The 10,368-nt window shown below is 41.6% G+C and overlaps 1 protein-coding gene across 1 annotated transcript; it reads right to left on the bottom strand.

Annotated features, from left to right (window-relative positions):
* Positions 1-2,191: 2,191 nt before the first annotated feature.
* Positions 2,192-4,496, bottom strand: LOC131242101 (7-deoxyloganetin glucosyltransferase-like). The gene is made up of 2 exons (XM_058240503.1): positions 3,860-4,496; positions 2,192-3,490 (listed from the first exon to the last, which is right to left on the bottom strand). Exons 1-2 carry the CDS (start codon positions 4,359-4,361, stop codon positions 2,556-2,558), a joined length of 1,437 nt encoding a protein of 478 aa, XP_058096486.1. The 5' UTR covers positions 4,362-4,496; the 3' UTR covers positions 2,192-2,555.
* Positions 4,497-10,368: the final 5,872 nt, after the last annotated feature.

The following is a 10,368-nucleotide window of genomic DNA, read 5'->3' as shown; positions in this document are numbered from 1 at the left end:
ATAAGCTCGGATGGTCGTGAGTGAAGCTTATATTTTAGGGTCGACTCGGATGAGAACATGACCGATGATTACGCCAAGGAGTTAACTTCAGTAACACATGTCTAGAGCACATCCGGTGCATGATCTCTGGATAACAGTTGATATCAGGGCACGCGTAGCTCTCGCCTAATGGCAGAGATCGGCCGAGATTGACGGGCACGTTTACTCCAACCAAAAGGTATAAATAGGGAACATATCGACAGGAACATATACGTAATATCTCATACCCTAAGCCCTAGCTATACTACTTAGACCCAGATTCTTAGCCTGACTTTGACATCAGAGGGTCCCCTACTCTAGTTAGGGTCTCCTTTGTCCTTATCTTGTGCAGGCTCACAAAGCTTGACGCGCGAGTGCTCGGAACTCGACAAGGGTAAACCAGATTTTTGCATCAACAATGCACGACACTCTTCTAAACCATCATAGAGTTGATGATGAACGGCTTCAATCATCACTCAATACATCCCAACGAGGTGGATGTTCTTGGTTCATATTCTCTCTAATTCTTTCTCAAGTGTGTGCTTTGAAATGAATAGTCCTACAAATTTTAAACTTAGATAGAGATAGCCAATAGTTCCTCTTACTATCTTCTATCTTATCATAAAAAGTAAGTTATACGTATACTCTCATTACTCTAATAAACTTAGGATCAATTTTCAAAAACCTAATATATATATATATATATATATATATATATATATATATATATATATATATATATATATATATATATATAGAGTCACGCTCCCCTTCGCACCTACGCACGTGCGCACCTTTGCACACGTGTCATGGGTGTCTAATCTGAACGGTCCATGTGATGTGGAATCCCATGAAACCCCCTATGACAAATTTTCACCCTGATCTAAAATTCTGGTGGGCCATAGCAAAGAGAAATGCAAACCAAGTGAGGAAACTGTTTTCATTTTTCATGGCCCATCAAAGTTTTAGATCAAAGTAAAACTTGGTCCAGGGGGGTTTCACGAGGTGCTGCTTCACATGAACGGTTCAGATTTTGTATCCACACCACGTGTGATGGGTTCTCAAAAAAGTTTGTATGTAATACGTACGAAACTGGTTCGCATGTGAGCGTTTCATGTACACGACTTTATTGTAAAACTGGTGTTATTGACGGTCGGTAAATGCGGTGATGTTCACGTCGGACATGACAACCTTTTGAAGATTGGTAGGCCCATCTTTGCAAGTCTCTTGTGGGCCAACAAAATGGCGCGTTACTGGAGCCCGATCCAATCTGCTACCCTTGCCGAGGATTTCCGCCCCGTTATTTTAATAATATCTTGTTTTACTTTTAAAAAAAAAGTCATGTGTGCCCCACGCGCATACAGAGTACATGCGCGTCAGGTCTTCACACGCAATAACGACCATAAATATGGTGGGCTCCACCATTGTGGCCACGTAGGCAAAGCTGCACCATTGAAATGATCCACCGACGACTCGTGAAACTTGACCCATATCCATCTATTATCGTCTACAGCTTTGTTTCCCTAAATACTGCTCATCAACAACTGTGAATTGGTGCTGTTTATGTCTAATTTTCTAGTGATCCAGACCGTCAATCTGATGGCCCCCTCTGTGAATGGGGATGGGTCAAAATTCTCTCAGATTGAAAGATTTTAATCTTTAAATATTTAACATGTTTTTTATTTGAACGTTCACCATTGATTTGTTTTATTCTTAAGTATCTAGTGGTAGGGTAAGGGACGGGGTTGTTACTTCTACGGTATTTTACAGATACCTTTATGCAGGCCCCACAAGCAGTACCTCTATTCCTTTGGAGATAACGGCCTCTTGTTCGCACTGGGTTTATTTTTTGTCACGTGTGATGTGTGTGTGTGCCATAAAATTTATTGTACGGCTGAATTCGAATCAAATAACTTAGATCGACTACGATCGTACATAACCAAGACCTAAGAAGAGAGAGGGTGGGTTCTTTCAGTTCTTCCTCAACAGATGAGTTGTAAGAGAAAATTGGATGAGTGGCATATTAATGTTCGCAGGACTGTACATTTCAGTCCACCGATCTGAAATCCAGACCGTTGATCCGACAGTCCCGAGCCTGCATTAAAAGACCAAAAAGTTTCTCACATTGGAAGATCCTTAGACGCGAAATCTTGGGCCCCTTTCGCCTTGAATGTGGACAATTGCATGTATAAATGAAAGTGAACAATTAAAGAAATTTTAAGGGCATAGGGTATGTTACGTTGCAGCAGATATCAGCAGCTAAATGAACCGTGCATTAAAATCTACAAATCAGGTAACCTTTAAGAGTTCGATTTGCCTCCATCGCGACTCAGGATCCAGCGTCTATCATTGCCACCGGGTTCCACGTGGTAAGCGCTCGGAATCATTCATGTTGAGGGTGATCATGTGATAATATCTTATCGAATATGGAAGCATTTGGATGGGCCGTGAGTCGCCAAAGTGAACTAATCTTTCTAGCTACATTATTGAACTGTGGGCCGTTCACGTTACTGCCCAGGACATTTCCAACCGTCTGATCACCCGTCTGTCCGTCGAAGGACTTGGTCAATCAGTGCATCGAGGCTAGTGTATGAAGATCCTCCCACTTGAGCAGCATTTTCAGCACTCTGTTTCCATTCCATGACTTTATTTCGCATTTCTTTCCCTTTCTCTCCTGCCATCATTTCCTTCACAATACCCTCTATTTCTTCTCTATTTACGGCGTCACCGATCTCCATCCCAATCCCCCATTCCTTACAGGCATACCGGCAGTTCGTTTGCTGGTCAGCGAAAACAGGCCAGCAGATCATCGGCACTCCGCCGCATATGCTCTCCATCATCGAATTCCAACCGCAATGTGTTAGGAAGGCTCCAATTGACGGGTGGGAAAGGACTTGTTCTTGCGGGCACCAGCAACCCAGAATTGCCCTGCCTTCAATCTCTGCCATGAACTCTTCCGGCAAAGCTGCTTGGTTGCCAATCACAACATCGGGACGGACGATCCATAAGAAGGGATGCTTGCTATTCGCGAGCCCCCATGCGAACTCCCTCAACTGTTCGTCCGTTACGACTGCTAAGCTCCCGAAATTCACATAGACGATGGAAGCGGTCTTTTGCTTATCCAACCATTCCAAGCATCCTGTTTCTTCTTTCCATAGGCTGGATTGGAACCGATTAAGCCCGTTTTCGACTATCTGGCGGCAAAGCAATGGTAATGGGCCGAGGGTATAGAGTCTGGGGAGGAAGGATTTGATGGCATGTAGAGTCTCGGGTTCTAAGTCGTCGAAGGTATGGAGGATAACTGCGGAAGCCTTGCGACTGTTCTGCACTTCGTTGTCTGCAAATGTGAGCATGATGTCGTTGGGGTCCGTTGTCCTAATGTAGGAAGGGATATCCTTGAGACGGATATCTCTCATGCCGGGTATCCAGTCGATGCGGGTATCAAGGTATCCGTTTGTCAGGAAGCTCTCATCTGCGAATGAATATATCATGTAATTTTATATTAGTATCCAGCTAAGGAATTAAAAACTGGAATTCTATAATTAGATATAAGTCTTTGATCTTTTCCCACAATCCAAACCAAAGCATGAACAGGCTGAAATTGGCTTGGTGAATCCATTGATCATTTCAATACCATCATGGTTTTAATTAAGACTCATTCGAGTAGGGTGCGACTCCAGTCTTGGCGAATTTTGAGACCAAAGAAGTATCCATGGCTACTGACACGAGCCTTCAAAGCGCCCAAATAATTATTGGGCCTGAAAACTAAGGCCAAATGGATCTAATTGCATTGCAATATTTACAAGTGGATCAGGGAAGATGATCCAAACAAAATCAATACCTTTCATAGGCACGAGACCTCTTTGGATTAGCTCGCGGTACTGAAAGAAACCCATGAAGCCACTGGCGGACATAGGCCAGAACAGCACTTCAGGGACACCCACCTCTTCAGCAACCTGCAGGGTGAAGGTCATAATGCCATCCGCAACAATGCAAGTTACAGGGGGTGTGTTCAAGGAGCTATTGAGTTTTGTTACAAGCTCACGGAACGGCTCAACACACTTCTTTCGGAGTGAATCGGTGAGGGCATATATGTCATGCCTATCATTTGATGCCGGCAAACCGTCTGGTATGGTCTCAAACCTGAAACTGGGAGAGGTATTGAGAGTGTCCAGGCCTTTGGAACTCAACAGATGGCTGTAAATGAACTGGGAGTGGACAAAGGTGATATGGAAGCCTCTTGAATGTAGGAGCTTGGATAGTTGTATCATGGCGTTGATGTGGCCTTGTGCTGGGTAGGGAATGCATATGGCATGAGGCTTGTGGGCTACTGAAGAATCCATCTCCAAATTGTTGTGATGCTAGCGTTACACTTCTCTCCTTTATAGGAGACGCGAGAGATTCGTTTCTACCGCAATGACTGGCCATCATCAAATAGTCTGAGCAAGAAACTGAAAGCCTATAAAAAAAAAACAGAAGAAAAAGGAAAGAAGTCCATCACACGTGAATTATGTGTGCGTCCTGGCAAAAAAATATGGTGCACGCCTGACGTATGTGCGTCAGGGCTTCACCTAGAAAAAATGACCGTGAATATGGTGGGCCCCACCATAGTGGCTTCCATGTTTTGCATCCATTTTAGTCATTCAAGTAGACTACATGCCACAAAAACGCTGTGCAACGCTTCGGGTGGATTCATGTGAGTCGTGAAATAGACACATGCCCAATCCAACCTGCATTGCATTCAACTTAAGTCCAGTCCTCAGCCCAATCCCGGCATACTGCAGATGGGCTCAGATCCTAGAAAGTTTCTCACATTGGAAGATCCTAGACGCGAAATCTTGGGCCCCTTTCACCTTGAATGTGGACGATTGCGTATATAATTGAAAGTGAATCAATAAAGAAAATTTGAGGGCTTAGGGTATGTTATGTTGCACCATATATCATGAACTAAATGAACCCTTGCATTAAAATCTATAAATCATGTAACCTTTCTAGAGCTCGTTTTGCCTCCATGGCGACTCAGGATCCAACGTCTATCCTTACCACTGGGGTCTACACAGTCAGCGCTGGGAGCCATCCATGTTGAGGATGAGGGGATCATGGGATAATATCTTATTTATAGTAGTAAAGAGAATATAGAACCATTTGGATGGACCGCCAACACTAAAAATTCTTTCTACCTACATTATTGAACTGTGGGCCGTTCACATTACTACCCAGATTGGTAGTGCAAGTAACCCATTAAAGTGCTTGCGGAAGTAGGCCAAAACAGCAACTCAGGAACACCCACCTCTTCAGCAACCAGCTGGGTGAAGGTCATCAGGAACGGCCCAACACCTTTCGGAGTGAATCGGTGAGTGCATAGATGTCACGCCTATCATCTGATGCCGGCTAACCATCAGGAATGGTCTCAAACAGAAAACTTGGGGAGCTGTCGAGAGTGTCCAGGCCTTTGGAATTCAAGAGACGGCTGTGAATGAAGTCGGAGTGGACAAAGGTGATTAAGAAGCCTCTTGCATGTAGCAGCTTGGTTAGTTGCATCATGGCGTTGATATGACTGTGTGCTGGGTAGGGAATGCGTATGGCATGAGGCTTTTTATTCACAGAAGAATCCATCTCCAAATTGTTGTGATGGCAGCTTTAGCACTTCTTTCCTTTATAGGAAAAGACTGGGGCCCGTTTCTACCTCGTTTTTTTTATTTGGATGGTTGACTTGCCATGGTTTTCTTTCTGGTCCACCGTCGACAATAATAAGGTCGCTCCACTGGTCAGGTGGGCCGCTGTCGTATGAGGGGTAGACAAAAATCCGGAATGGTCTACGACGCGAGGGTATATAGTTATAGCGAGGGCTTCTTCGTAGTAGGCCCTGCCTAATGAATGGTTCAGATCTGTGGTTACGTTTGCACGCACACGGCGAAGCCCCTTCTAATCATTTATATTCTTGTAAGTGCCTGCGTATCATCCATCACACTCTACCAGAGTATCTGCCGATTAGACGTGTATCATGAACAAAAAGTTACACTTATTTAATTACCGGAATATCAGATTGGTTGATATTTATTCGACGGTCCTCTTTTCACGAATAAGTGTCCATGGATCGATCAAAGGTTAGGATTATTAAAACAAATTAAGTTTTGGGTGGGATTATGAGATGGCGACAGTTGGATGCAAAACCTACTCGGGCTTTATTTGAGTAAATATATGCCACGTGCTTTCTTAGTGCTTGCATATAATGCGTTATTTAACTCAAAATTTATATATTTTTTCCCCTGTGGTGGTGGGTGCGTACTGGGTAACTTATTACGCTAAGCGTACTGAGTAAACTCTCTGGGGTACACAGTAATTGATGTGTTTTATCCACTCCGTTCATCCATTTTACCGGATAATTTTAGGCTTGAGCTTATAACTGAAGTATATTCAGACCTCAATTGGACCACACCACAGGCAACAATGTGAATTGAACATCTACCGTTGAAAATTTCTTGGGGGCCACGGAAGTTTTAGATCATGCTTGTATTTGTGTTTTCCCTTCATCCATGTTTGTGTTATCTCATGAACAGGTTCAATGAGAAATAAAGGTTTCAACGGTGGAAATCATTACTACAACTGTTTCGTATGGTATGGTCAATTTGATCTTTGGGTATGCTTAAATTTTGGTTTCAACTACTAAAATAAGATGCAAAAATGGATGGATGGCGTGGATACACCAGATACATTCACGGTGGGCCTAACCAAGTTTACTCAGTAGGATAAGAGCCTACTGAGTAACTCAGTACGCAATCCGATTTCGTGGTGGGTAGGTAGTACTAGCTACTTCTACGGTGCTGTCTGCGTAGTGTCAAAACAGCAACATTACGAGTAATGATCGTGCACACAGCCACATGATATTGATACGAATTCTCACAAATCCAAACCGTCTGTATTGTTGGGTTCATCACACATACTTGTTATTATTTAAAAATTACTTAGAATAGAAGACCCCAGGAATCTTTTGATAACAATCAAATGAGAAGCTAAGATGGTAAAAGTCATCCATTCAAATTCAACAAAAAATTTTCCATTAGTGGCCATGTGACCCACGATCTTGATGTTTTTGATATGTGTCGTAGGAAATCCATATAAGGCATGCAGCTCTTCCTTATAGACCATATGTGTCGGCACATTGATGTAGAGCGGATATGGATAAGAAAAGACCCAGTTGACGACAGAAGTGATCCGGACCATCGGACCTTAGATCGGGTGTATCTCACAATCAAGAATGAGTTATCGGGTGTAAAATATATAATTCTGTGGTAAAATGAGCTACTTTAGCCAACCAACATGGCAAAAGCCGGGTTGACCACATGTAGGATTTGCAAAATTTCATCATTTCTATGGTACAATTCTATATTTTGTTCTGTTTTTAATATAAATAGTAAGTTTTATTTTTATTATAACTCTTTGTCCATTGGACTTCAGGAGTTGTGTCCAACATGAAAAGTGCTTAGAATAATTATGAGAATAATGTGGTTAAGCCATATAGGAAATTTACTATAAAAAGTAAATTTACTAATTCCTCTCCCATTACTTGGTACCCCTATTTAAAAGGTTGTGAACTCGTTTATTTCATTCATTAATTAATTTATTTTTATTTTCTTACTTTCTTTTCTCGTGCATTTGAGAAGTGAATGACACGAATTGGATGGATAGGATCATCTAACTCACTTTAACTCTTTCTTTTCCCATGGAATGCTAACCATCAGCTAGATTTTCATTTCACCTTCCATTGAAGGTCACCATTTAGATTTTAGGTTCATCCCATTTGTGTCACATTTGAACCATGACCGTCCAAAGTTGGACCATCTTGATCCACGGTCCCACACGTGGCATCCGCTGTGTTGGACTACCATGAGCATGCTCTGGACTAAAAGTAGGTCAGTTCAATTACCTTGAAAACCTATTAAAATGGAAAAAAAAGGGCGGTGATTATAAAGTCACCAATCTTCCATATTCAACACATATTTGCGGACTGCGTGATAGAGCGTAGTTCTGTTTTTTTAAGGGGTAAAGTGCGAGTTAAGAAACCAAACGCTGAAATATATAAAAAGATGAAAATATAGCACTTGGAGCACATTAATTAACATTGCATGTGAATATTTCTCTTTATAAATGTTGCTACTCTCCCTCCTTTAAATAGAGTATGTATACAAGTGAATCAAGGCAGTCCAATTGTGGGTCCCAATGTGGATGGGCTAGATCTTGAAAGTCATATAGTAATGGAACTATTGACTGGTGGGAAGAGGTAAATGATCAACTGTCCAAGCTCAATTGACAGGCCATCATCAAATAGTGTGAACTTGGAAACTCTGAAAGCCCACCAATAAAAATAAAAATGTCCATCATGCATGAGTTGTATGAAACATGGGTGCATAGAAAAGTCTCGCAGGAAGGGTCAGTCACCAACTTGGAATTGTCGCAGATGCACTTGCATGCATGCCAATATGTCAAACATGTGAAAGATCAAAGCCACTCGTCAGGCCACCCCCACAGGGCCCATTAGGTGGTGTGGTCCACAGTTATTATTATTATTATTTTCACACCCGCTCACAGCCACTCATACACAATGTATAGTAGGATTTCACCACAAAGGGTACGACTTAGCGTTGAAATTTTTGTGAGTCTACCACAAGCACCTCCTCTGGTAGTGGTGTGGTGAAACTCTGGTTGACACCTCCCCTATTAGTGGTGTGGTGATGTGTTGGGCACTGTGGCGCCCACCATAATATGTGTTTTATATCCACACGCGTCGTCCATCCATTTTATATTCATGCCTTTCATTTGTTTTGTCATCTCATTTCATGACATGAATTCAAAAATAAATTAGATTCGAAGCTCAAGTGGACCATACTATGAGAAATAATAGGGATAATGATATCCACCATTGAATCATTTCTAGGCTCATTAAAATGTTTATTTTCCATCTAACCTGCTGTATGGTCACACAAACCTACAAATCTAGATAAATGGAAAACACAAATATCAGCTTGATCTGAAATTTTTGTGGCCTCAAGAAGTTTGTTTTTAATGGAGGGCGTTCAATCACTACCCTGTTGGGTGGTCCACTTGAGCTTTAAATTTGCTTTGCCTTTGGGTTCATGCCTTAAAATAAGTCAGCAAAATAAATGAATGTATGGTGTGAATATCACCACGGGAGTGTTGGCAACACCACATATCCACCTCCACCCCCACAATGTAGAAGTGCATACACAAAGTCAGTCAAATCCACTAATGAGGCGGGTCGCATGTACAAAAAAAACCAACATTCAACATTCTTCATCAACTGTTAACAATCTCTCACATGTGTCCCACGCCCTCCTTTTTAATTGCAGTCGGAATGCAACCTGGTTTAAGATTTAAGCAGTTGTGAAGAGCACATCACCGCATATTAATTTGAATAAGGTGTAATTGCTAATCATATTCCAAACAATATCTATTAATTAATATAAAATAATACATTTCTGTCACACCATCTTACTGCACTGAACAATGATATTGTATTCTTCCATGAAGCTAGTGAATGGTTCTACTCATGCATTTAAGTAGACAAAAGCTCAGATCTAACTGACAAGGCATTCAGGTGCAGCCTAACCAGATCTTAGCCATCCATTCATGTCACCAATTCGATTGTTAGAAAATAAGTGGGCCAGGTGCCCTGGCTAAAATTTTATGATGCTCCACTCATCAATTGAGTCATATGTACGCTTGCAGGATTATGTACATTTCAGCCCACCAATCTGAAATCCAGACCGTTGATCCTGCATTAAATGGCAAAAAGATTTCAAATTTGGAAGATCCTAGAACCCAAATCTTCCGCCCCTTTCACATTGAATGTGGACCCTGCGTGTATAGTTGAAAATGAACCATGGAAGAAATTTTCAGGGCTTACGGTGCTTTATGTTGCACCAGGTGTCATGAACCAAATGAACCCTTGAATTAAAATCTACAAATCGGGTAACCAAATGATATAACACATACATTACCTTATAGATTGGGTGCTTTGTAGTCTTTTTGGTTGTTTGGGTTTGGTCCTGGGTTTTGTTGCTTCTCTGGAGTCCATATGGGTGTCTAGCATTGTTGTTTTTAGTTTGTTTTCTTTCTTTTTGCTGATTTTGATGATTTTCCTTGTCTGTCTTCTTTTATTCCTTTTCCTTTTCTTTTAATAAAATTCTCAATTTTCAAAAAAAAAAAATAAAAAAATTCCATCAACAGAGTTAAGATCGTCCCACAAGTACTATACAATGCTTGCGCATCAACCATCATCGGCCAAAGTATAAAATAGCTCTCGAATGGTTTATATGCCTGCGAACCTTC

This window comes from Magnolia sinica, chromosome 4 (assembly GCF_029962835.1).
Source record: "Magnolia sinica isolate HGM2019 chromosome 4, MsV1, whole genome shotgun sequence".
NCBI lineage: Eukaryota > Viridiplantae > Streptophyta > Magnoliopsida > Magnoliales > Magnoliaceae > Magnolia > Magnolia sinica.
Note: the sequence above shows the minus strand (reverse complement) of the source record. Positions and strands in the feature narration are given on the sequence as shown.